This window comes from Candoia aspera, chromosome 9 (assembly GCF_035149785.1).
Source record: "Candoia aspera isolate rCanAsp1 chromosome 9, rCanAsp1.hap2, whole genome shotgun sequence".
Taxonomy (NCBI): Eukaryota; Metazoa; Chordata; class Lepidosauria; order Squamata; family Boidae; genus Candoia; species Candoia aspera.
Genome location: NC_086161.1, coordinates 25,384,513 through 25,409,494, shown reverse-complemented (window position 1 = coordinate 25,409,494; position 24,982 = coordinate 25,384,513). Strand labels below are relative to the sequence as shown.

Genomic DNA, 24,982 nt, shown 5'->3' with positions numbered 1-24,982 from the left:
TCATCCGCCAGAGGACAGAACCATCAGAAGTATCTGCATTATATGCCTTAATTAATCTTGAACAATAATTAATAAAAAAAAATATTTAAAAAGAAAAAAAAAGAAGTACCTGCAGCCTCAACTCAGGAGATAATGAAATGTGTTCCCGGGATGGAGTGCACCTTGCTGTCCAGAGGCTTTGCCGATCCCTCCGATCGACCCCCGACTCCCCCGCACAGCCACCCTGCCGGTCCGGTGGGCTCTTTTCCCATCGTCAGCTGAGTGGGAGGAGCACTGGGGAGGCCGGTGTTAGCCTGGTCTGGGTTGTATTTCATCCCGTTGCTCGTCCAAACCAGTGGTGCCCGTGGGGGAGTGGGGAGAGTTAAAAGTCACGATGGCAGCCAGGACCCCAGGATCAGAGCCCGGCTCCTTTTTATGTGGGTTTGTGCAGTGCAGGCACCATCTTGATTTTTTTAAAACCCCCCCCCCCTGCTCCAAGCACAGCTTTTTCCATCCCCTTTATCTTCTTAGCTACCCTGAAAGCCTACGAGAGGCCCAGAGTCTCAAGGATCTGACTGGGATCTCCACTCTGCCTTTCGGGCTTGCAATGCTGTATTCTCTCTGTGCAGCTCCATCTCCTTGGAGAAATCCAAGATGCTCGGAGTAAACGCTCAGCTCTCCTTTCTTTTTCCTTTGCAAAGGCGGGAAGAGATCGGGTGGCGCCCAGGTGCCCGCTGATCCTGCCACAGCTGACAAGGCCGAGCCAGAGGTGGTGGTCAACGGGAAAGAGGAGGACCGAACTGTTGAGGAGGACCTCAGCAAAGGGATCAGCCAGCTGACCACCAACACAGACACCACCGAGGGCCCAAAGGACAAAACCGAGTCGGTCACCAGTGGGCCCATGACCCCCGAAGGGTCCCCTTCCAAGTCCCCTTCCAAGAAGAAGAAGAAGTTCCGGGCCCCCTCCTTTCTGAAAAAAAGCAAAAAGAAAGAGAAGGCAGAATCCTGAGGCCTTCCCTTTTCCCACGCACCGCCTCTTCTTCTCTCCTCTTCTCCCCTTCCTCTTCTCGCCTTCTGCTGCTCCCTCCAATCTTGCTGCGACACCACGAGGATAATGGGGAAGACTTCCCCTGGCAACAGCACGTCTTTCAAAAGTACCCCGAAGAGGAACGCGGCCCAGGATGGTGTTCCTCTTGGAGTTGCCTTGTTGAGCCCTCGGGGAAGACGAGAAGCATCTAAGGCATCTTCCCTCTTTCACTAAAGTCTGTGAATCCACAGCTACAGCCACACTGGAGAAAAATATTCTGGCATATTAAGTTCAGCGTGGGAGGGAGAGGGTGTGTGTCACATTACCATTAGCCACTTCTAGCCTGTTGCTCTCTTGCACGAAGGTGTCAAGCCGTGGAGTGCTGTTCCAAGGGCTACTTGAAGGCGCACGGGTGGTCCTGAAGCAGGAGGCGGCCTGCACCCATGGGGGCCTGGGGTGGTTTTTACACTGGTTAAGTGGCCACATCTGCACCGATGAAAATTGCTCTGAACTTCAGAAGCATCATGACATTTTCACCGCAGCACGGCTGCCAGAGAAACCTGAAATGTATTGCGGGGGAATCTGACCAGGGAGCCTTCCAGCACCATCGATCTCCTTTATCTCCAACAGGGTGACCCCAAATGCCTTCAGAGCATCAGGTGTTGTATTGTAAGGCAGCACACGACTGGTGCGTGGTCCCCCAGAGCCACAGATGGCAGAGGATGGTTGCCATTCTGTGGGGTAGTAGGGAGGATGCAATCTTCTGGAGACCTCCCCTGAGCAGTCCCCCTGCAAAGGATGGACAGAAGCAAATCTGTGTGAGTGCATCAGGTGTGAAAAGATCATGCAGTGTGCTCCATGAGTGCTGGGGACACGCCAGTTGGATTTCTGCACCCAAAACGCCTTGAGTTAGTGCCAGTTCTGAGTTATGTAGATCAACCTTCCCAACTTGTCATCTACAGCTGGGATAGATGGGAATTGTGATACAATTAGAAGGTGCCAGATTAGGCAGCAGTTTGTCTCCAAGTCCCTTGCTACGTGGCCCATTTTCAATCTCAGGCACACTGCCGAGTCTCTTCTGACCTGTCACTGAAAGGGAAATGCGAAACCCCTCTCCGGAGAGTGGCCTCGCAGTGGAACAGGAAAACAAATCTCTGAAGTTCACTGCATTGCATCTAGCTCTTACTCCGTATCAGTGACATGAGTGCTGCTATGTCCATCCGGAATATTAAGAGCAAAGAACACATGTGTACGCACACACTTGCACACATGCACACACACTGCCAGTAATAGCTCATGTAATAGCAATGACTACTACTGAAATTGCAATGGATAAAGCTTGTAGAAATAATTTCTCACTGCACTGTTAAGGGATATTGTCATGCGTAAATTATTTACTGAAGTGATGATAAAGTTTGCTGCGATCGTATACTGCTTTAAAGAATATGTACTGTGTGCGGAAATGGCCTTTCACTGCTCCCAATAGAAGTGACGTGGTGTTTTAGCATGACCCGTAAACGCTCGGCTGGGATATAGGGGTGGATCGGGGCTTCCCTTTGTATGTGTCTGGCTTGATGGCACCAGCAGGCGGAGCCAGCCTGGTGTCTGGAGTTGGCAGAAAGATCATCCTTGAAAACTGTTCAAAATCTCAAGTAAAGGCTTCATGTAGCCTTTGTTTCCTTAGCCAGTCTGGAGCAGAGGACTCCAACCTTTTTGCCCCAATAGAGACTTCGGAAGGATCTTGCATGCGCTTTCACAAAATGGTTGTCATGATGGGCATGACCAGTCAGTCGGTGAGCTTTTCTCAACCCTTGCTGATCCCTTAGACTGCTTTCTGTCATCCCAGCCTTCCTCGGTCTTCCCCACCTGCCCAAGCAGGTGGGCTCACTTCCAGACAAAGGCTGGGCTCCAGCCACCCACCATTTTTGTTTCCCTTCTATTTCAAGAGGACAAAGCAGCGTAAAGATCACGCAGGGCCCTGAGCCCATGTTGCAGGAGATCAACCTCCTGCTTTGCTTTGTTTCCTAGTCTAAAAATAAGGTGAGGGAGCGGGCCTGGTAGAGTCATGGGCACACTGGGGACACTCAGTGCTGTGTGCAGATTGCCCTCTTCAGACAGGGACTTTGGGAGTAGTTCCCCATCATTCTTGTTGCAGATCCTAATTGCTTACACACAGACGGACTCTGCAGGAAGGAAACTCAGTGGGGTGAGTGAATGGATGGTGAAATGGAAGGAATGATTCACCTCCCCAGCCCCCCAAAAGCTGTGTGGCTCTCATTTAGATTGCCCCATTGGAAGCAGCTTTTCCATTTTTAAAGAATGAGTTCTTCCCTAGAACCTCCTAAGAATGACACCCCCTCGACTTGCTTGCAGGCCGCTTCTAGCAGAGCTGCTCAGTTGTTTGCGAGTTAGGAACAGCCTGTCTCTGAGAACCGTGCAGTTCCAGAAACAGACCACCCCCTAGAACCGGTTCACGGCAGCACTTGAAATGACATGCTGAAGACAAGGCAGGTGGCCGCCTGCGTTCACGTAGCTTGTTCCAGGGTGCTAAAAAAAAAATTGCAGCTTAGTGTTTTATTGTTAAGGTGGAGATTAACAGCATCATCTGGGAAAGGAAGCCTTGCTCCTTTTGAACAAATTGTGCCAGTCTATTCTTGTAATAAGGAGCTTTAAATGTTTCCCACAACAGCTTCTATTTCTCCAGAGTGGGTGGAAGATGAACAGCCTCCTGCAACATGAAGCAAGTTTTACAGACCATGCTTTATGCCTTGAGATTGGTGTCACCCAAGGATGCTGAATAGCTGAAGATTAAAACTGAGCAAAAGAAAAGGCTGGCAGGTACTTTTGCAGATTTGATCGTCACAGGATCGGGTCACGCCCCTACAGGAGGCTGCCTTTTTTCAAGGAAGGGAACCTCCATACAAAGAGATTTCTCCTGAGTAGCAAATGCTGAAGACAGAAAAGGGGGACCCCATCAGCTCTGTGCCCTCCTTTGAGCATGTCATGATGCATTTGGCTGAGCAATGCTGCGAATGAGTGGGTAGCCCCCTTGAGCCCAGTTCAGCCTGATTTTTTTCTCATGTTCTTATACAATGTTCTTCTACTTACCTAAAATCTTACAAATCGTTGCAGGCATAGGGACAGGAAGTCCTGAGATAAAATACAGGGCAGCTTAGCTCTTGAGATCCCTAAAAGGTAACTAGTTCACCTGAGGCAAGCAAAGATGCTGATGTTACTCCTTTTCTTTCGTATGTGTGCTTGTGCAGACACACATACATGCAAAAAGGTTTAATGCAATTTGGTGGTGAAATAGCCAACCCTCCTCCTGCTTGAACTCAACGTAGGAGCAGATTTTCCTTGTATTTCAAAACTTAATTGGTGCTTTGCGAAGAGCAGCTCATTTCTCTTGTAACAAGGACCAAATTCCCTCTCTCAATAGGAAGTTGAGAAGTTAATAATTCAGAATATGCGAAGTAAGCAACTGGAGATGTTTAGCAAATAAAAAGCTTCTCTGTATTTTGGTGCTTCCACAGACCAGCCAAACCTGTTAAGTAGTTTAATGATATACATGTACAGAGAATCCACTATGGAAGGGGCAGAGATGGCTTTGCACTGCCCACCTCTGTACGCCCCTTATGTTTCAGACCACATTCCTCATGGGCCTGGGTGTTTCTGGCCAGCTCGCCAGTTCTGTAGGTTGAATAACTGCTGCTTGTTCCATTAAGCAGGTTTGGGCACTTGGCTGTGCACACCGAGTATCAAATCCCATTCTTCCACTAAAGGGGAGAGAACGGAGGGCACAAGCTGAGAAATCATTAGTTATTAAGCACATTTTTAAAGCAAGCCCTGCACCCTTCCTTTCTGACTTCCCTGCTTCAATGGCATCTCCAAAGATGAAACAGCTTAGGCAGTGGACACTGAGTGACACACAATCCAGTGGGAAATTTTGAGTGGCTGAACAAATGCCATCAAAGCCCCTGGTTGTACTGCCAAGCAGTCTGGCGAAGAACAACCCTGCCTGAAATGGTGGGGAGGGAATGCCAGGCCAACCTAAATACCGGGGACTCCGATGCTCTTAAAAATGAACCGGGGCTCTGGCACAGCCCTTAGTCTTGTCATTGGGCTTAAACAAAACTGAGTTCACTGAAAACAGAAAAATGGCACAAAAATCAAGCAAGTAAAGTACTTGCTGGATTGTCCCCTGGCACTCAGAGGGGACAAGACTGTTCTTTGGATCTTCTGACTTGGGCTCCACAATCTCTTGGATCAATTCAGGTCTGTGCTTCTTGGCAGCAGCAATCTTTTCATGCTGCCGCTGAGTAAACCGGAGGAATGGGTTTTTTCATCACCTTTATCGTTATTAAGTGATGGTAAAGTGAATGCTGCAAAAATGCAAGGCCTTAAGATGCAGTTCTTTTCTGGATAGCTGCCTGCAACGTTCTCGCAATTGCCCCGGCAACATGGTTGCTGCCTCCTGTGGCTTTGCAGAGGTCAGCGGAGTCGGAGGCAAGGGATGTTGCTGGAGGCCCTGGAGGAAGAAGGGGCGCAGCTGAGAGAGCCCCTTGTCCCTCCAGAGCTCCAAACAAGGGGAGGAGTGGGTGTTGTTGTCAGAATGCTCCCAGCAGCCTTGCAAGCGGTTCCCTGTTTCCAAGGAGGTTTGGGGGACCAGGGCTGCATGGGATCTGGGCCATCTGCCCCCAAGGCCAACGGAGCAGCCAAGCAAGGCTGGGCTAAATAAGGGTAGCTGTGCTGGGAGAGCAGAACTGGCTCCTGAAGGTGGGGGGGTTTTCTCCCCATCTCATTTGGTGGCAGGCTTGTGATGCATGGGCTCTAAGAAACACAGCATAGATAAGCTACAGATTCAAAGGTGGTGGGAAGATTAAAATCTGAGAGATAATCACATGAAGTCTTACTCATAGCCAACTGGAAACTCTCCTCTCTGCTTAAAACAACTCAAAGCCATATGGGATTACAGCTCCGTACCTGGATCTTTCTGTTACTCTTAACAGTTGTGCTCTGTCATTTTGATACAGCTCAGCTTGTGTCTCCCAATCAGTTGGATGTCAGTTCCCAGACATCTGCATAATTTCTCAAAGCAAAAAATCTGGCTAAGTAGTCAACGTTGCCCATAATACCTGAACATTTTAAAAATCCAATTAGGCACCCAAATTGTGTAGCCTTCCTTCCTCAAGCATCGTCTACACTAAATCAGCTTCTGATGGATTATGCCCCCTTTGGAAACAACAAGCAATTAAATGTGTAATTAAATACCAAACCCATCCCCTTTCCCTTTATCGGAGTTGGAAGAGAGGGTGCTTGAGTTAGACCCCTATCCTCACCATGTAATTAAAGGTCAACTCAGCAATTGTTCATTTATAAGTGTGCATCTGTTCCCAGAAGCATTTATTTCATGTGAGCAGGAAGGACTCTGCAAGTGTATAATTCTGAAAGAACCAATTACTGCTGCATTATGCAGCTGGTTGCCGGCATTCCCTCTAATCCAGAAAAGATGGGTGGGGTTTCTCAAGGGAAGCAGGGACAGAAAAGAGTTACGTCTCTTCCAAGGGGGTGGCAGTGGAAGACCTCTTCCATCCAAGCAAGGAATCCAAAGTGAAGAAGTAATGCTTTTCTGCTCTTGTTCGCACTGGAACTTACACTAAGAGCCTCCATCAGTGGCTCGTAGCCTGGGCCTCTTCCATCTTCTGGAGAGAGGCTTTCCAGCCATCAACACCTGTTCTTGCTCCAACGGAACTATCTTGGAGGGCTTGACTGCTGATCTGGAAGTGGGCAAGGCGGGCAGGGGGCACAGGCCACTCGTGAGGGAAGCATGATGACGGGCTATATATGGGTCTTAGCAACACTTGACATACGATTTCCAGAGTGCAAGATACTGTGCCCCAGATCACTCTTCACAGCTGTAAAAAGTGTGATTGTGGAATATACATCGCTTGAGGTAAAGGTGATCATCTCAACAAGGATGTTGAGCGTTTGCAAAAACAGCACACCGTGTGTCTAAAACAAGGAAAAGGCAGTGATAGATTTGCTGAAATTATGATTAACAAAACATCAAACCAGAACTGCTGGTAGATTGATCTGTCTGTAGCAGGCAGTTCCTTCTTCAACCACATTGTTCAGCTCCTTTGGAATTTACCTCAGCTATTAAACAAGCCACAGCATACTGACATGGAGAGCAGGCCGAATCACAGGCTGGTCTCCACTCCTTGGATGTCCATTGAGTTGAGTTCAACCCCTGGCTCCGCTCAAGCGGCCTTTCACAGAGGAGAAAAAGTGGCCCAGAAAGTTACAGGAGTCAGTGGGCAACGCTTTCCAGCTCTGACAGGAGCACCCTGGAAGTCTTTCACCCCCCACCCTGCCCCCAATTGTCAGACAGAAGCAAATGTAATAATAATAATACAGTGTGTGTCAAGTGAGCTGCAAAAAGTTAAATGTCTGTGTCTGACAATCGTTGCTTTAAGTGCTATTTAACGTTGCCCTCTGTAAATAAAGCCCCCATGTTTGGCCTTTGACTGAGATTGTGAAGTCCACCTTTGAAGTTATCAACCAAGCCCTTGTGCAACTCAAGGTTCCTCTCTCGGTCCGTTATTCCACGAAACCATGTATTTTTCTTTCTGTACATTGACACTTCTTGAGAAAATTAGACTGGCAACTTATTTCTTGATGCTTTGTGTTCCCTGGCAACTTCATATCTTCCTTTTTGTACTGTACTTTGTTTCCAAACACTGGAGTATTTGCTATCTTCAAAAGAACTTGGTGAGTTAGCAGCTGAGCCTTCTCAATGGTGCCGCTTTGCCATTCTGCTGCTGCTGCTGCTGCATGTTCTTCCTTACAGGTGACTGTGCACTCTTCTGCTTGACCATGTAATGGTAGTAAAGCAACTGTACTCTTCTGCCAAGGTGGTGGTGGCTGCCCCCAGGCTCCAAAAGTCTAGGCCAAACAAATATTGCTAAATGTCTGAATAAGAGACTTCTTTAAACAGCTTTTCGTCTCATCTGATTGCTCTGAAAAGAAAAAAAAAGCATATACCAATAAACTTTCACCAGAATACTAAATTGTTTTGGACATTTCTGTTTTTCATGAGCCAGCACGAGGTGCTTAACCAGCACAGGCTAAAATATCAGGCCCACAAAAGTGTTTTGAAAGACTACTGGTGGAAATCCCATTCTCCAGGTTATATTTTTCTCAGCAGTAGAACGTCAAGTGGGCTAGATAGTAAGTTAAATTCCACTAGTATATTCCAGCTACAAAATGGATAACTATTGCGGGGCCGGGCGCGGGGTGGGGGGCTTTTAAAAATGCTGAATACTTTGATAACACTCCATTTTAAGGGGATTATGTACTCTTGCTAGAAATGTAGCCTATGAACAAGGCCCTACACCCTGCTGCACCTCTTGGCCATTGTGTTGGCAACACCTTTGATCATTTGGGACCATGGGAGGTGGCAACAGGACCTGAAACCATCCCCAAGTTTAACTCTGGCATTTGCCATGGCAGCTGGATAGGCATCTCCCCAGGAGGTGACTTGGGTGTCTGCTGGAAGCTTTAAACTTCCATTTCCACCAGCTGTGGCTAAGGTGGTCAATGAAAAGGCTGTACAGGAACCAGGCTACAGCCCAAAGAGAGAGAATTCCTAGTGGTATCAAGTTCAAACCATGAAAATCCAGAACAATCCATCTTAGGAAAAGTAATTTGTGGATGCTGGAACTCTCCTCCCAGGACATCCTCTGGGGCTTTGATGGAAAGAGGCAGAAACCGAGAGCCAGTTCAGTACAGCGGTCAAGGTGCTGATCTAGAAAGCAGGAGATGGTGAGTTCTAGGCCTGCCTTAGGCATGAAAGCTGGCTGGGAGACTTGAGGCCAGTCCCTCTTTCTCAGCCTAACCCACCTCACAGGGTTGTTGTGGGGAAAAGAGGAGTATTAGCTGTGTTCACTGCCTTGAGTTATATATACAGTGACCATATTTGCTTGGAAAAAAATTAAAGACAAACCTGAAAAATGGGCAAATCTGAAAGGCTCATAAGGATAAAAAACGTAATTGTTTATAACTGCTTTCCAAAGAAAAATTCAAGAGCAAAACCAAGAAAGACTACAAAAACTCATATTCTAATAAAGAACAGCTTTCTGAAATAAAGGACTGTCCTTTAAAATACAGGGCATATCGCCACTGTAGTTATATATTAAAAAGGCGTGATGATGATGATGATGAAGAATCAGACATCCTCAAACGGTGCCCTCCAGTCACCTAAAACCATAGTTCCCACCGAGCTCAGCCAAAAGCATGCGCGTTGGAAATTAGGGACGAGGAGGTCCCAGCTGGAGGGCTTTGCCTCTGCCCAGTCAAGCCAACGGGCCGCGAGGTTTACTTCAAAGTAAACCCGCCGCTGCTCCCGCCCCGCAAAATCAGACGCGCGGACTAATTCCCTGACCGGAACTTCCGACGCGGAGGCTGTTTCTCCCCGGAGCTGTAAGGGGAGCGGGCCGCCCCACCGGAAGTTCAGGGAAGCAGACGCCGGAAGCGCGTTTCGCCTCGGCCGGGCGCTGGGAAGGAATCGCGATGGGCCGCAGTCGTTCCAGGTCGCCCCCGCGGAGGGGTGAGCCTCGCCGGCAGCCCTATAAAAAGCGGGGCGGTGGGAGGAACAGGTTCCTCTGGGGTGTCCTCCAAGGTCGCCTTCTTGCAGGACTTTGGCTTCTTGGGCTTCTTCCTTCCGCTGAGTGGGAGGGTACCCTTGAGGCCATCTAGTCCACCCTCTGCTTCAGGCAGGGATCCTTATTCAGGCACCCCAGAGGGTGCCTGAACCTCACCACCCCTGAGGAAATCGGATATAATGTCGGAGAGCATTTAGTGGGAATGTGCCTTCCTGTCGCTCATTATGTGCCCTGCCTTTTTTCGCAGTGCAGACCCCTCCTTCGAATGCTTCCATACCCCTCCCCAATTTTTCTCAAGGCCGGTCTGGTTTGGAGAAAATGGAATGCCTCTTTGCTGCTAGGAGGGTGCCTTCCACGTGGCGTTTTGTTTTCATCTGGCACAGCAGAGGCCTTCGAGTTTCCCTCTGTTCCCATTCCCTCACCCTTGCTTTAAGGTGTAAATCAAAATAAATTTGATTGAAATGACTTGAAGATTGGCATTTGCCTGTAATTTCCATATGAAAGTTACTAACTTCTATATAATACTAAAATCAAGTTTTGTTAGTCTTACTATCAAAGGCTGCCTTGCTTTCTTTCCCAGGCTAATCCAGGGTTATGACCAATATCTGTTCTCCAGCATTGTTAAGGTCTACTGCCATAAATTTTTAAAGGAAAGTTGCAGGATATAGAGTGGTTTAAATGACACATCACAATTGATGACAAAATACCTTTTGTGTTCTTCCCTTGAATATGTCTTGCTTACTGTAAAGCAAGACAAATTGGAATTAACTGTATGCTACTGTAAGTTTCATGGAAGAAGAGTAGAATAAAAGCATGGAACTTGGGGGGAAAAGGTATTATTTAGCTTTGGAGCAGCCTGTGAAGCATGGGCGCACAGTCAGGGACCTTTTGCTCAGCTTTAGGCACAGACCATTTTCCTAACTGTCTGCTGAGTTGTTCTGAATGTGGCCTTGGGTGTGCCATTTAAAAGTCAAGTGGGGCCTTTGGCTTGAAAGTGTCGCATGTTCCTGCTGTAAAGACTTTGTTATATTTTATAATTTTTTAATGGTTTAAGAGCATAATCTAGGAAAGATTTGGGGGGAAATGTCTCTGTAGAACCAAATTTGCTTTAGTTGTTACAGTATTTTGGGTGTGATGTGTTAGGAGAAATATCCCTCTTCCCTGATCCAGATGACTTACTACATCTGTTGTTTTGCTCTGTGCAAAAGAACGTCGGCGTTCCAGATCCACCTCCCGTGAAAGAGAGAGGAGGCGACGGGAGCGATCAAGATCTCGGGAGAGAGACAGGAGGAGAAGTCGTTCTCGTTCTCCACATAGACGGCGATCCAGGTGAGGAAGTGACATTGGGTAGTAGCAACTAAGTCTTCGGCTAACGCGTTCCATGAATACCAGGCTGCTTAAATAAGGAGAATAGCCCTGCCCACTTCCAGTGTTCTGGGAAATGATGACGGAGCACAGTTATTTACTTCATCTAATATAAATTTTGAAAAAGAACATCAAAACTATCTTCTAAATAAATGCTTTATCTCTCTAAAGAAACTTTAAGGATTGTGCAGCCCCACTCAGGTTCTCCTACCAGTTAGTTTATTTTTAAAAAGAGAAAAGGACAGAAAGATGGGGAAGTGGCGCCACGTCTTGGCCAGGCAGCTTTTCCGTCCCTTTTTGTTTTTGACTACTCTCTCTTCCATCATCTGCAAGAGTCTCCTTTGTGTTGTTTGAAGAAGATGGTAGAGAAATACTCAAATTAAGGTCTGAGCACCAGTTTAGAGGAAGGTGGTTTTGGAGTAGCCAGAAGTTCCAAGTAGAAAGCTGCATCCTTGGATGTGACTTGTAGCAAGACGCAAGCCTTTTCTGTGTGCAGAATATGCATACGGGGTTATCACACCTGCCTTCAGAGATAATGTCCTGTTACCAGCTCCCAACAATCCTTATTCCCCCTTATCTATGATCACTGTTTTTCTAATATCTGTTCATTTATTAAATTGTAATCTAATTGGAAATTATTGCTTGGTTTCATGGCTAACAATTTACTGTACTCTTAATTATAAGAGTTTTGGTTAATCCTGATAGCATAGCTAACTGATATTTATAATTGCCCACAAATAAACAATATAGGTCTGACAACCAAAACAAAGGGATAGGATAATTTACAAGATGATTATTTTAATATTAATTACAACATGCAAAGTTTAGTTCTACAAGGATGCTCTATTTTTGCTAGTTACTTTTCCATATCATTTTATACAAAGAAATTTATATCGCACTATTTTATATTGCACTATGCTGTCTTATAGTTTACATAGTTTTTGCATTAATTTTTATTTATTTGTTTATTTGTTTGTTTATTTTCTGTCCCGCCTTTATTATTTTTATAAATAACTCAAGGTGGCGAACATACCTAATACTCCTTCCTCCTCCTTTTTTCCCACAACAACAACCCTGTGAGGTGGCTTGGGCTGAGAGAGAGGGACTGGCCCAGCCGGCTTCCACACCTAAGGCCGGACTAGAACTGTCAGTCGCCTTGTTTCTAGCCCAGCACCTTCTCCACTAGACCAAACTGTCTCTTTTTAAATTACTTTTTATATTAATAATAATAATAAATTTTATAAACTACTTATGATTTCTATATAGAGCTTAGTGATACAATTGTAATTCTAATTTTTATGTATTTTGCCTAAGCTTTTAGTCTAGACTGTCAATACTGGAATGATTGTAAATTTTTATACTTCTTATGTTATTCTATGCTGGTCAGTGACTGAAGTAAAGGTTTTGTTTGTTTGCCAGATGCTCCTTGTCTTGCCGGGTGGCAGCGCAGGGCTGATCTTGCCTGGACTCAAAACTAATCAGAGTAGGGCCTGGTTAGGGTGTGGGTGGGAGATCAGAGCCTAGTGTGGCTAGACTGGGAGGTTGAAAAGCGTCCCCAAGGAAGGCACTAGGCAAAGCACTTGCATGTTATTGCCAAGAAAACAACCTGGCTGTGACTGTGTCCTCGCCAGGAATCAAAGCACATGTGTAGCTCTACAGTATAGCAGCGAGTATGTGAACTCACATGGACTAGGCTTGAGCTGAGATCCCTGTTCTGATACTCAGCGGGTGTCTGTGCAACCACCTCTAACCTTCAGTGTAATCTGGCTTTCAGGTTGTGAGGATGAAACAGACCCGATATGTGCTATCTCGGTCCTCCCCAAGAAGGACTGCATTTGTGTGATAGACAGACTGATTGAGCTGCTGTATCTAGCTCCTTTCTTTTTCCTGCCACATCCCTACGTAAAAGGGAAAAAAAAAACAGTGACAGTTGTCTATGAGGATAGAATCCTATTTCTAGCATGCATCTGTTGCATCTGTTTTAACAACCCTTTCCTAGTTATTTGCAAATAATGAAAAAGCTCTTCATTTTGTCTCAACATACAAAGACATCTCATAATTTTCTTTGCTGTTAAAGTGAAACCTGCGCTGGTTTGACATTGTAGATCTCCTCGGCGGCATAGATCTAGTTCTGCTTCTCCTTCCCGGCAGAAAGAAAGACGAGATGATGAGAAGAAGGACAGCAAAGACGTCAAAGGCAAAGAGCGACAAATCACAGGTAATGAAACAGGTGGCACTCCTTGCTCTTGTGATCCTGGTTTCATCTCTCTGCTTTGCACTTCGGAATTGTACGAGGACGGGGATGCCTTTGAGCAATCAGTATTGGACAACTTGGCCATTTTTTGCTTTTAGAGAGGACAGCGCCTGCCTGCTTCTTTATTGGGAGCTAATTCTTAATGTTCTGTACTTAAGCCTTAAAAGCTTTCCACATCATTCTTTATCTTTTGTAAATAAAGCTGTGTTTGTTTCCAATGCATATTCCTCTCTGATTACAATTGTTGTGGGATATTCTACTTTTTGAGCACTTTTCTGAATATTTTGCTCAGAATTGCAGGACTGCATGTATAGGGTAAAAACCATTTGCAGCCTAAACAGGAAATACAGATTAGTAAAATGAGAAACAAAATAGTAGCAGTGTAGCCCAGTGGACCTAGTATAACGACTTCTGAGCTTATGGGGACTCTGTCTGGGGATCAGTTTCCTGAGGAAGAGGAAAACGTGCTTGTGGGGATTAGGCCAACAAATGCTTTTCTAGACCTTGCCCACAGTGCTCTTAAAAGTTAACTCGGAGAATCTGACTGGATGGACCCAGGAAGTGGACAGTGCCTCTTTAAATGAGGACTTATCCCCCATCCTTGAATGAGATGGTGGTGTGACCTTTACAGAGAAGACTCTCCACAGATCCTGAGGTTCAGGCCCAATTGCTAATATCCCTTTCTTGGACGAGGCTGTGGTGATGCTCCTGGAGCTTTCAGGAACATTTGATACCCTTGATCTTAAATATTGCTCAGGTTGGGCATGAGATATTTTGTCTCCCTGCATTGTCCTGTTTTCTTGTGCAGAAGAAGATCTGGAAGGCAAAACAGAAGAAGAAATTGAAATGATGAAAATGATGGGCTTTGGATCATTTGATTCCACAAAGGCAAGCAGATTTTTTTTCTTTATTTTTGAGATGTGTATATAAGCTACTGTACGTCGGCTCTTAAGGCAGCAAGCTTCAAGCAGGATGTGTAAGGATGTCTGCACTGTGATTGAACAGAAGTACAGAAAAGTTATGCAGTGTGGTGAGTGCTGAATCCAACTGTTGAGACATTCTGCTATGCTCTAAAAAAAGAGCAAGCCATTCTTGTTGCAAAGAGCTGGTTATGTGTGTTGTTTGAGCAATACCTCTGAGACACCACAGGTCCGAAAGTCTGATGAATACATTTCCACGTAGTTAAAGGCAGTGCCCCACTCCCTGAAATTAATGTGCAAAGAGCAGGGGGATATGTGCATTTTCCCTAAACACAGAACTACAAGTTCCTTAGTAGGGATCCCTTTTAATGTTGACCAGAAGAGAGCAGCTCCTTTTCTGCAGCTTTTTGTTTTCCCGTAGTTATGAAGCAAAACGAGCCTGCTATGATGAATGTATCTGTTTTGCTTTAGAACTGAGCAGCAACAAAACGTGAGACCCCAAAAGGCTCTCTGAGGTTGTCACTCTGTCACTCCCATGCCCTTGAAGGCCAAAATGAAAGAAATTATTCATCCATGGCCCCCTGACCAAAGGGAGGTACCCCTTCCCTGATTGTAGCGTGCCAGTCAAAAGGTATATTGATGTAGTAATTTTGCAGGGCTGCCTGGATCAGTCTTTCAGGATTTTAAAGCATTCTAAAAGGGGCAGACCATGGAACCGTCCCAGAGAATTTACCTACCGGTGAGAAACCACTGTGAGAGTCTTTGACTATATAGAAATCCCTGGTAGCTATGTCTTTGGGACACTTTCAGGATTTATTACTGCCTGGACAGTGATCACCACGCATTGGCTTAAAACTGTTTGAAGTTATTTGTGGAGAATCTACTCCAGCCCAATTTAAACACATATCTTCTCATATTAGGTGATTAAGAAAAATAAATTCCTCTCTTACAAGGACCTCAAACTTCACCCGTCTTTTACGGATCTGAGCATTCGTGACTGCAAACCTAGCAGGCCAGGGTACTTTAACTGCCCACAAGGAACTCCTGGGTTTGTTAACAATTGGTAAATAACTGATTGAGTGACTGTGTGCTATCCAGTTAGTGTCGACTCTTAAAAGATAGATTGTGTCAGGAGGTTCTGTCCCCCAACCTGGTCCTTCAGTCTTCCAATGGTGCCCCCATCGCCACCGTAACTGAGCCCCTCCCCCTTGCTTGCTGCTGGTCGTCCCCTTCTTCCCTTTCCTTCCACCTTCCCCAGCATCAGAGCCTTCTCCAGAGAGCTCAGTCTTCATGTAATGGGTCCAAAGTAGGATAATCTGAGCCTGGCCATTTGTGCCTCGAGTGAGAACTCTGGGTTGATTTGTTCAATGATCTACTTGTTATTTTCTTGGCTGTCCACGGTTTTCTCAGGAATCTTCTCCAATACCAGAGTTCAAAGTTCATCAATACTTTTCCTATCCTGCTTTTTCAAAGTCTGTGGAAGTGAAAGTGTCACAGGGAATACCATGGCTTGTACGATTCTGACCTTTGTAGGTATAGACACATCACAGCATTGGAATATATACCATAAGCAAATGTGGGTCCTTCTCCATATTTCAAAACCCTGAATAGTGTTCAGACAAGTGGAAATTTATTTCAAGAATGCAACCACAAGTGCATTAAATCAAGGAAAGACCTGGTTGCTAACTATTAAGCATGTAGAGTGAATGCCATGTTCTCATTAGAAGGTCATACAGAATCAAAAACAATATAAATGGCTTTTGGCAATTGAAGCAAGGTAGCCATTAATTTTAGCAGTCAAACTCTTATTCTTGAAATTAGTTTCCCCTTCTTTGAATACTGAACCATCACAGTTAAGAGGACCATATCCCAGCAGCAATGTGAGAGATGCAGTTCCTTAAGCTATATAATAGGAATAACCTCCCCTGCCCCCCTCCAAATAGAGAATGCCGAGTTACTATGGGATGGCCTCCAGACATAGTCTCCAAAGTATCTAAAGCGATCATTTGACACCTGGCAAGGCTCCTGGAGTGGACTTCATCCCTTCTAATTTGATTAAAACTATTCTAAGTGGTGAGCCCCAGTTCTGACCTTTTTTTATACATATTGGTAGCTCAGCTACAATTCCAAATTATTGGGGCCTAACAGTAATTATTTTTTAAAGAAGGGCATGGAAACTAGCCTGTCAATTATTGTCCAATCATGCTTATTCAAGCCTAATCAATAAAACGTAAGCCAGACTCTGTACTGGAACTTGTTAATTGGTTGGACTCTTGAAATACATTGTAACAGACAGACATGCTAGCCTTTGAGCCGGTCATAGTGCTGTGCAGTTGATGACAGAATTGCAGAATGGAAGGTTGGAAGGGCCCTAGACATTATCCAGTCCAACCCCTCCCAACTACCCCATCAGATGAGCATCCAGCCACTGTTTAAACACCTCCGCCTCACCATCTTCCAAGGCAGTGTTCCTCTGTTGAAGAGCTGTTGATATTAGGAAGTTTTTACTTCATTGTAATTTAAACCCATTACAGTATTTCTGGAACAACTCTGAACAATTCTGCTCTGTCTCCAACTGACAGCCCTTCGGATACATATCATCTCCGCACAATCTTCTCTTCACCAAATTAAGTGTCTGCAATGCCTCCAGCCATTCCACATTCATTTTTCGTTGCTGAATGAATCATTCACTGAATAAATATGTCCGGATGCTAAAGTCTCCTTTGTATGCAGCTTTTTTACGCATATGTATAGAATTCAATTTTCCATTTTAAGCAAGCATTCAGTCACATTCTCAAATATTAACTATGGGATAAACCTGAAGCTACTATAATCAGCTGCCCCTTACTTTCGTTTATAAATTTTGTGAGAATAACTATATAAGTGTAAGATGTAACTCAGTAGTTTGTTTGCGGTAATCAGAACCATTAGGAAGGGGGTTAAACAAGGATGTAGCCTCCCTCTACTTCTTAACTAACTCAGTAATTGAGTGTTTAACTAAAATGGAATTTCATCCTCCTAAAATAGTGCATAAATATATAACATTACTGTTAACATACTTATTGCAATAATTGTGAATCACTGATAGAATTAAGAAGGGCACTACACACCTGAATTGTTTTTATTTATTTATTCTGTTGTTGTATGCTACCCAGAGTCACATTGTGTGAGGTGGGCAGCTATATAAATTTGATAAATAAATTTATTCATTACTAATATAATTTCAAAGAAAAATGGAAAAGGAATTATACCAGTACAAATAATGGATTTAAAAGGATACAAAAAATACAGCAAAAAAAAAGCGGGGGGGGGGGAGTATAAGCAATAAAATAGAGGTGGATAACAAATCTTGAATAACCATCAAGTATTATATGGCTGATTTATTCTAATACACCATGAACAACCTACAGCTCTGTAGACATTTCATGCCCAATTTCTAGTCAGGTCATGTGTCCATTAAGCATAAAAATACTTGATTAGCTCAGTTAAGATCAATTGGAGGAGGAATAAAACTAATTATAAACTCTGCATTGATACTGTAAATAACGTGTAGACTATATGCCAGATTAAAATATGAACTCTAGAACCCAAATTTGGGAGGTGGCACAATTCCAAATATAGAATCATAGTACGGAAATGGGTTCCAGATAAGACTGAATTGTACGTCAGGTTAAGTTGAATAACATGAAGTGATTCCTAGAGATCAAGGCGTATTCCCATATTTAATTAACCATTCTTCCATAGAGGGGATCAGAGATCCTTTTTTTTTTTTGATAAAAAGCATATAAAATCCTTGTGGCTGTTATATTCAAGGCCAGTTCAGTGTATTTTGAAGGCATGTATGATTTAGCGAAGTATAATAAAAATATCTCAGGTTGAAACGGGAGTGTGACTTTCAAAATTTGTTCCATTCTGTGATGAATTAATTTCCAATATTGTTCAGCTTTCCATCATGGCCACCACATAGAGAAGAAAGATCCAACCTGTTTGTTGCATTTCCAGCAGTTTGGGGGAAGGAAGTTACTCGCCGTAGTAATCATGACTGGAATAACGTACTAGCAACAAAACCACTTTTACCCGTTCTCTCTAAGCATAATGTTTGAGGTAAACTTAATATTCCTGGCCATTGAAATTCCCACTGTATTAACATTTTGCATCTGTTGGCTCGTGCGGCCTTCAACTTGGTCAGGTCCTAAATCATATTTTGCTAATAGATTATGAATTGTTCCCAGTAAAGGTTCAATATTATGAGTTACAAGATCTTCAGATTCAGTCAACTTCAGTCTCAATATTCCCCCCGTTTTTTCATAATTCTCTTGTTCCTCTGCTGCGCATTTGAAAGTTTTGAAACCAGTTGAGTGTGGAAGAGTACCGTGTAGCTGACGACTTGAGAGATCTTCATTTTGTCTAGTTAATAATATCTTATTGTCTCTCCGTTGAGCAAATTTCTTAGTGATTTTTTTCATCATAAAAATAAACATTCAGTACGGAAGCAAGAGGGGGGAAGTCTGGACTTGCTCTTTTCCTGAATATATCCCAAACATTCAGTAAGTTGCTTAATATTGAATAGTCTCCCCAAAACTGTTCGTTTCTGTGCATATTGATCCAAATATATCTAGGCAGCCTCTGTGGAAGGCTTGCTTCTTCCATTAAGAAGATGGCTCATAAAGAAATATAACCCATTCTGAGATCCGTATTAGGCAGCTGTTACGATAGCATAATTTGAAATTTGGAGCTGCTAGGCCACCTCCCCCTCTTGAATTTTGCAAGTTCTTGGATTTAACCCTTGGCCTTTTGTCAAATCATATGTGATGCATTTCTTGTCTATGCCAGTTGTTTAATGCCTTATTCTCAATAGGAAGAGGAATAATTTGATAAAGAAAACTTAGTCTTAGTAAAATACTGGTTTTGATCACTGCAGAAGACAGTTGGCATTTCTTCCATCTAGAAATATTGGTCATGATATGTTTCCAATTTGGCAAATAATTATTCCTGAATAATTTTTTATTGTAGGGATTGCAAATGAATCTTGAGAACACAACATTTATGGTTTTCTCTAGCAGATTCAAAAAGCTTACCAAGATAGTTATTGAACAGTACATAGAGAAGATGCTGTGCTTTAAATATTAGAGGGTTTCATGCATACTGGGTGGCGATTATGTTACAATCTGCAAAAGAGCGCTCTCTTCCTAGCTGCAATTGAGCTTTTGGTTGTTAGTCCCTAGCTCGTATTTTCTTTAATGCAAAATTTGAACAGGTGTTTTTTGAGAGTCCCACTTCAGAGAGAGACCAGGGCATGGGCGTGGATTAGTATCTTCAGCTCACGGCTACAGGGGGCTTTCTTTCCACATCGCCCTTAACACTTGCTGACAAGTCTGCAGCCAGTTGGAATTGTGAGGTTTGAAGTTATGACCTCGGCAGTAATTTCGTCCAACCACCCACTTGGTGCAGGATTTGTTAAAGCATTTCAGAAGATTGCTGCCTAACCTCTGCTTGAAGACCTTCAAGGAAAGAGAACATACCACATCATGAGGCATCCTGTTCCACTGTGGACAGCTCTTACCACCAGGCATTCGTCTTCGCATCCAGCCTGAATCTACTTCCCTGTACTGTCAGCCCGTTGTTTCTGGTTCTGTCTCTATTCAGCTCATCCCTAGCATGGAATATTTAAATTGCAATAGTCCTTTGAACTGCATATTTCAGAACACAGTTAACCGTTTGCTTCTGGTGCTGGTTGTCACCGTTAAAGCCCTACAGAGCTCAGAACTGAAATTGTTGTCTGTAGGACCACCTTCTCCCGGTGGTGTCTGCCCAACTAGCAAGATAGGAAGGCAAGCTCGCTCTTCTGATCCCTTTTCTTAATGCCTGTCAGCTTCAGGAGCCATGGAGTCCGACTTCTCAGTTGCAGTCTCCCTTCTTTAGAACAGCATACCTCCCAAGACGAGGTTAGCTCCCACCTTCTTGAGTTCTAAGGAAGCCCTTAAAACATGAGTTTCCCACAGACCCTGGGAGGTTGGAACTGCTCTGAGTTGTGGCTTTTGTTTAATGCCTCAATTGTCGGTGGATTCCCGTGCTCTTTTACCATTCTCCCTATCGCTTGCCTGGAAGGGGAAACTGGCAGAGCCCTTATCAGTTTCTCCTGGTTCAAAAAAGGAGGGCCGTAGCACTGCATTCTCGGAACTTGTCTTTAAAAAATGGCCAGCTTTTCACTGTTCCACTTATTTTAAAAAGAATGCCCAGATGCAGCAGGCAAACAAAAAATAGTGAACCTATGAAACAAGCCAGCACTTCCCTGGCCAAGGTCCCTTCAGAAGGGGCAGGTGGCCCAGGACACAGTGGTGCTGGAGGGCAGGAGCTCAGGACTGAAGGGGAGGGAGCCTCCCTGCCTCAGTAGCCAGTTGGAGTGGAGGCATCTGCTGCCAGTGAAACGGAGTGCTCCAAGTGAACCAGGCAGCAGCGCTTGCGTTGGCCCAAGGTAGCAAATACTGGAAGGAGGGTGGAGGTTGCCTTTTTGTCATGCCTTTCTGCCTTTGACAGTTAGTAGCCCATAGTCACGCTGGGCAACTTGATCGTGCATCGTCGTCATCTGTTAAATGTATATGCCACCTGACTTCCAGCAGCTCTGAGTGCTTAGATGCAGACCAGCTCTTGCAGTTACTCTGAATGCCAGCACTGAACTAAGCTGCTTCCCCCCTCCCAATAGTGGCATCTGTTGGGGAGAGTCAGAAAAAGCAGGGTGGCAGGTGCAGGGTCGTGGTGCCAGCTTTAGTTCATGGGCGGGTGATGTCATCTATCCGCAGAAAAGTGAACCAGGCAGCACCACTTGCGGCATGACGCTGCCCGTGCCACCTTGCCAGGTTTGTTTACACACCCCCTGTATGGATGCCGCTGTCTCCGTTTAAGAGGTGTTGGGGGGTCATCTTCCTCTTGCCATTGCTAAACAGGAAATTCTGCCACCCTACATTAAGTCATCTGTCAGATTCAGACTTACTTTTCCTGATCTGGGTGCTTCTGGGGCGTTTCTTTGACTGAGAGGAGTCCCGTGCTGGGCATGCGAAGGTTCCGTGGCAGCAGTGCCTCGTTGCGGGAAGGGTGATCGGGAAGCGAGTCCCCTGAGGCCAGTTGGACCTGCTTCTTCTGGAAGTTTGGCTTTGTGGCAGGGTGGGCAGAGTTCTGAAAAGTAGAAGCATTTAAAAAAGAAACACAAAATGGGACGCGATTTCTTGAAACAAAGCAGTTTAATTACATTATTATTCTGCTTTTCCTCTGGGGCTTATAAGCAAATTCTTCCGCAGTCTCTGGGCGGTCTGCAAACCTGCTCCTGAGTCTGGGAACTGGGAGTCACGTGGACTGAATCGTGTTGGGCTGCCAACAGAGGAAGAAACTGGTGAGAGGAGAAAGTTTTGGGTTCAGGTTTTTCTTTCCCCTCAGCCAAGTGTTGCTATCCTTTCAGTTGTTTGAAAGTGACTGTGCTTTTCTCTGTCTTGCAGGGCAAGAAAGTAGAAGGATCTGTAAATGCTTACGCTGTAAATGTCTCACAGAAACGGAAATACAGGTTGGCACTTACTCCCTTGCACAGGTTGGCCCTTGAGCACAGGAGCTCCCGGACACCCCTAAGTCAGCGCAGAGCTGATGCGCGTGCTCAGCATCGCTTGACTAACGTGCTCCCTCCCTCCCAGCCAACCTACCTTACAGGGCTGTTAGTGTGGGAAGGCTGCCTTGAGTTCCTGAATGAAAGGCTAATAAATTGTACCTGCTAAAATTAATTGAGTTAAGATTAACTTTGTGTGTCTTCCACTGAATCAGATGAAAAAGTCTGTGGAGCTGGCCCAAACACCTCTGCCTACGATAAGACAGGAAACTCCCTTCCCCAAGTCAAAATGTCTAGCATCCCAGGCTGGTCAAGCTGTTTCGGCAGCTAAGTGCAGAAAATCCCCCAAGCTCCTTTATCCTTCCTTTTGTTGATCTGCTTCAATCCGTGGGTCCCTTTTATTTGGTATCTGTGGGTTGCTTTTCTGGCAGACGCATCCACAAGCAGAGGGACAGGTGATAAAAGCTGCATCGTGGTGTAAGCTCTGCTTCTTTAGTAGGTGCATCATAACATCACAGATGGGTGTCCGCAGGGTGTGGTTAAAAAAGTCAAGAGGGTGGCCGCGACGGTGTGATTGAAGCTTCACCTTTATACGTGATATCCATAAACAAACAGGCAGAGCTTTGATCACATCATCATGACGGCTTCTTCCTTCTTTGATCACATCCTGCAAACACACACAAAAAAGGGGCAGCATTTGTGTTGCAACAGCACAACACTTTTTGTCATTTTGATGAAAGTCTTCCATCCAGCAGACACTCCTGTACTGTGGCGGGTGGGATCTGTAACCAAATATCCCAGCATGCAGAGTTTTAACTGCCTCCCGCCCCAGGACACTTTATTCCATTCATGTTTCCCTGTTCTCTGTTTTCCATCCAGGAGTGGTCAGCTTAATACAGCCACCAGCCAGCTTGGAGTCTTTATTTGGTTATTTGGAAGTGGAGTTGTCTCCTTGACCTATTTGAATATTTTTTATGTTTCCTGCAATTTAATATTCCCCCAAACCTACTGGTATATCTGTCTTGTGCACTGTGGTGCTATTTCAGATTCTGCTTAAATCATCTCTTCTGTGTGTGTGTGTGAGAGAGAGAGAGAGAGAAACTTTTTGTGGTTTGGTGGGTTTTTTTTAACTGAAATTAGAACTGTTAAGCATATCAGGCTTAACATACCTATTTTGTTTTTTTCTGCGAATGTTGCCTCTGTTTCTAAAATAAAAATCCATTTTAAAAAATGCATGGCATACTGCTATATGAGCGGTGCCTAGTGAAATTTTAGAAATGTGGGATGGATATTGCGGAACACTTTGCTTACGTTTGTTTCTCTTGTTGCAGGCAGTACATGAACAGAAAAGGTGGATTCAATAGGCCCTTGGATTTTATTGCCTGAGATAAAAAACTCCTTCACTCTAATCCCTTCTGCGTGACTAAGAGGTTCCATCTTCTCACTCAAAAAGGGGGTGGTTTTTGCGGAGAATTCCTTGAAGTTATGTTTCCTAGGCTGAGAGGGTAATTTTTTTTCTCTCGAATGTGTGTTTTGCACAAAACGATTTCTCTGATGTTGCTATTCCACATTTGTAGGTTTCTGCTTTTAAATATTGTCAGTTAAATTAAAAAAGGAAACAGCTTGGTTGCCTTCTTGAGTAAAGTTGAAGTAGACTTGACTTTTTCCTAAAACACAGGATGCAAAATTTGATTGGTAATGCTTTGGTTCCTGAAATATGTTGATGTTTACAGAAATTAAGTTTTACATTGTTGGGTTCTTTTCTAAGTAGCACCTGGAAGACAGACAGTTCTTAGCAGAGCAGTATTTAACACAGACACCTCCTCACTTTTCTCGAGCCTTCAGTTCTTCAGCCAGACTCTGTATTTCAAAGCCTGCATTCTTTGTCTCTGTCCAGCAGAGGGCACTCAAACCACCATGTGATTGACTTAAGAACTCAATTAATTCCCTTGTTTGCCTGCATCATGTCCTTAATTTCTTCCAGTGATTCACTGGCATTGTTTGAAGTATTTGATTTGCATAATTACATCCCTGTGTGTTTAGTGTAGAATTTAAGAATAATGATGGAAATCCAGAAGCAGGACTGACAGATAAAAGGTTTCTAACTTGTGGGGTTGCGGGGGCGGTTTGCAAACCACTATATCTCAAACCAGATAGAAGCTACACAGTAGAATTTCACAGTGCTTGTGCTTTTTAGGTATCTGTGGTGGGTGCTGTTGACAAAGGAGGATGTGGACTGAATTTTTTCTTCAAAGGCCTAACCAAAACCTATCCTCGGTGCTGCAGTGGCAAGCATACCTAATAGGGAGTAATGTTTATTACATTCAATAGGATTTAATTCTGGGTAGAAATAGGGTTTCTTTTTTGTGCTGTTATTGAATAGTATTTGCTTCAGTAATTAATTCAGCTGAGGTATAATCCAGATTAAAATCAGATGCTTAGCTTCCTTTGACCTAGAATGGTAATGGGATTTATTCCACCCACACTCAAGTTCATCTCAGACAAACCTAGAAGCCAACAGATACAAGGGTTATGAACAGACAACAGCCTACGTAAGAAGTTCAGGGTGTTGCTTTGGCTACTGGAATGTGAAGTATTGCTGAAGGTTATTCTGTACAGGTGCTTTTACTTCAATTAAAACCTTGCAGCTTTTCTTCTTACTTTCTGTTATGTCGTAAAAATAAAGCAGACTGGTGAGAATCACATTTTAAAATGGGACGAGCTTGCACACAGAACCACCTGGAGAAAACCTGGGAACCGATATAGCTGGGAGCTCCAGTTGTGCAATTATTTTAGTACCCACGTATAGCACCTATATTTTTAATAAATACAGTAATAACATATGGATGTAAATATGATATACTTTATATCAGCATATTGTTTTTGGGTATTTCATATTGCATTCGCTGCAATGGCAGTCAATTAGTTTGGCTCCCTCCTTTTACGGGGTGGGGTACAGGGGAGCACCGCCTGGCATCCAGGCATCCTCTCCTTCCGGGCTTGCATGCGGTTGCATGCGGTCCTCTGCTAAAATACCAGTGGGCCCGTTTTCACACCAAGCAGGGTAGCGATTTCAGGCTGAAGAGTCCCCAAGAGGCATCCTTGGGGTCGGAGCAACACTTCTGGGCTAATTTAGGACGGTGTGTTTCAAACTTAGCTAGTTTAAGAGGTGCGGACTTCAAC

General features: G+C 44.4%; 2 protein-coding genes across 2 annotated transcripts in view; both read left to right on the top strand.

The window, feature by feature from the left end:
• The window catches only part of ADD2 (adducin 2), a 57,971-nt gene extending 56,267 nt beyond the window's left edge, over positions 1-1,704 (top strand). Inside the window, exon 15 of the mRNA XM_063311512.1 lies at positions 681-1,704. Within this exon, the coding sequence (XP_063167582.1) occupies positions 681-988 (308 nt within the window). The 3' untranslated portion in view covers positions 989-1,704. The remainder of the gene's footprint in view (positions 1-680) is intronic.
• A 7,812-nt stretch (positions 1,705-9,516) lies between these two features.
• Positions 9,517-24,459, top strand: SNRNP27 (small nuclear ribonucleoprotein U4/U6.U5 subunit 27). Its single transcript, XM_063310959.1, has 6 exons — positions 9,517-9,614; positions 10,878-10,998; positions 13,140-13,252; positions 14,097-14,176; positions 21,699-21,763; positions 23,131-24,459. Exons 1-6 carry the CDS (start codon positions 9,578-9,580, stop codon positions 23,183-23,185), a joined length of 471 nt encoding a protein of 156 aa, XP_063167029.1. The 5' UTR covers positions 9,517-9,577; the 3' UTR covers positions 23,186-24,459.
• The last annotated feature ends 523 nt before the right edge of the window (positions 24,460-24,982 follow it).

What these genes read in the sequence shown, in the direction of transcription:
- SNRNP27 (XM_063310959.1), top strand. Translation starts at nt 9,578, where the DNA reads ATGGGCCGCAGTCGTTCCAGGTCGCCCCCGCGGAGGG. An exon ending in CAAAGAGCGACAAATCACAG is followed by an intron (nt 13,253 to 14,096) that starts GTAATGAAACAG and finishes TTTCTTGTGCAG; the next exon opens with AAGAAGATCTGGAAGGCAAA. An exon ending in TCACAGAAACGGAAATACAG is followed by an intron (nt 21,764 to 23,130) that starts GTTGGCACTTAC and finishes CTCTTGTTGCAG; the next exon opens with GCAGTACATGAACAGAAAAG.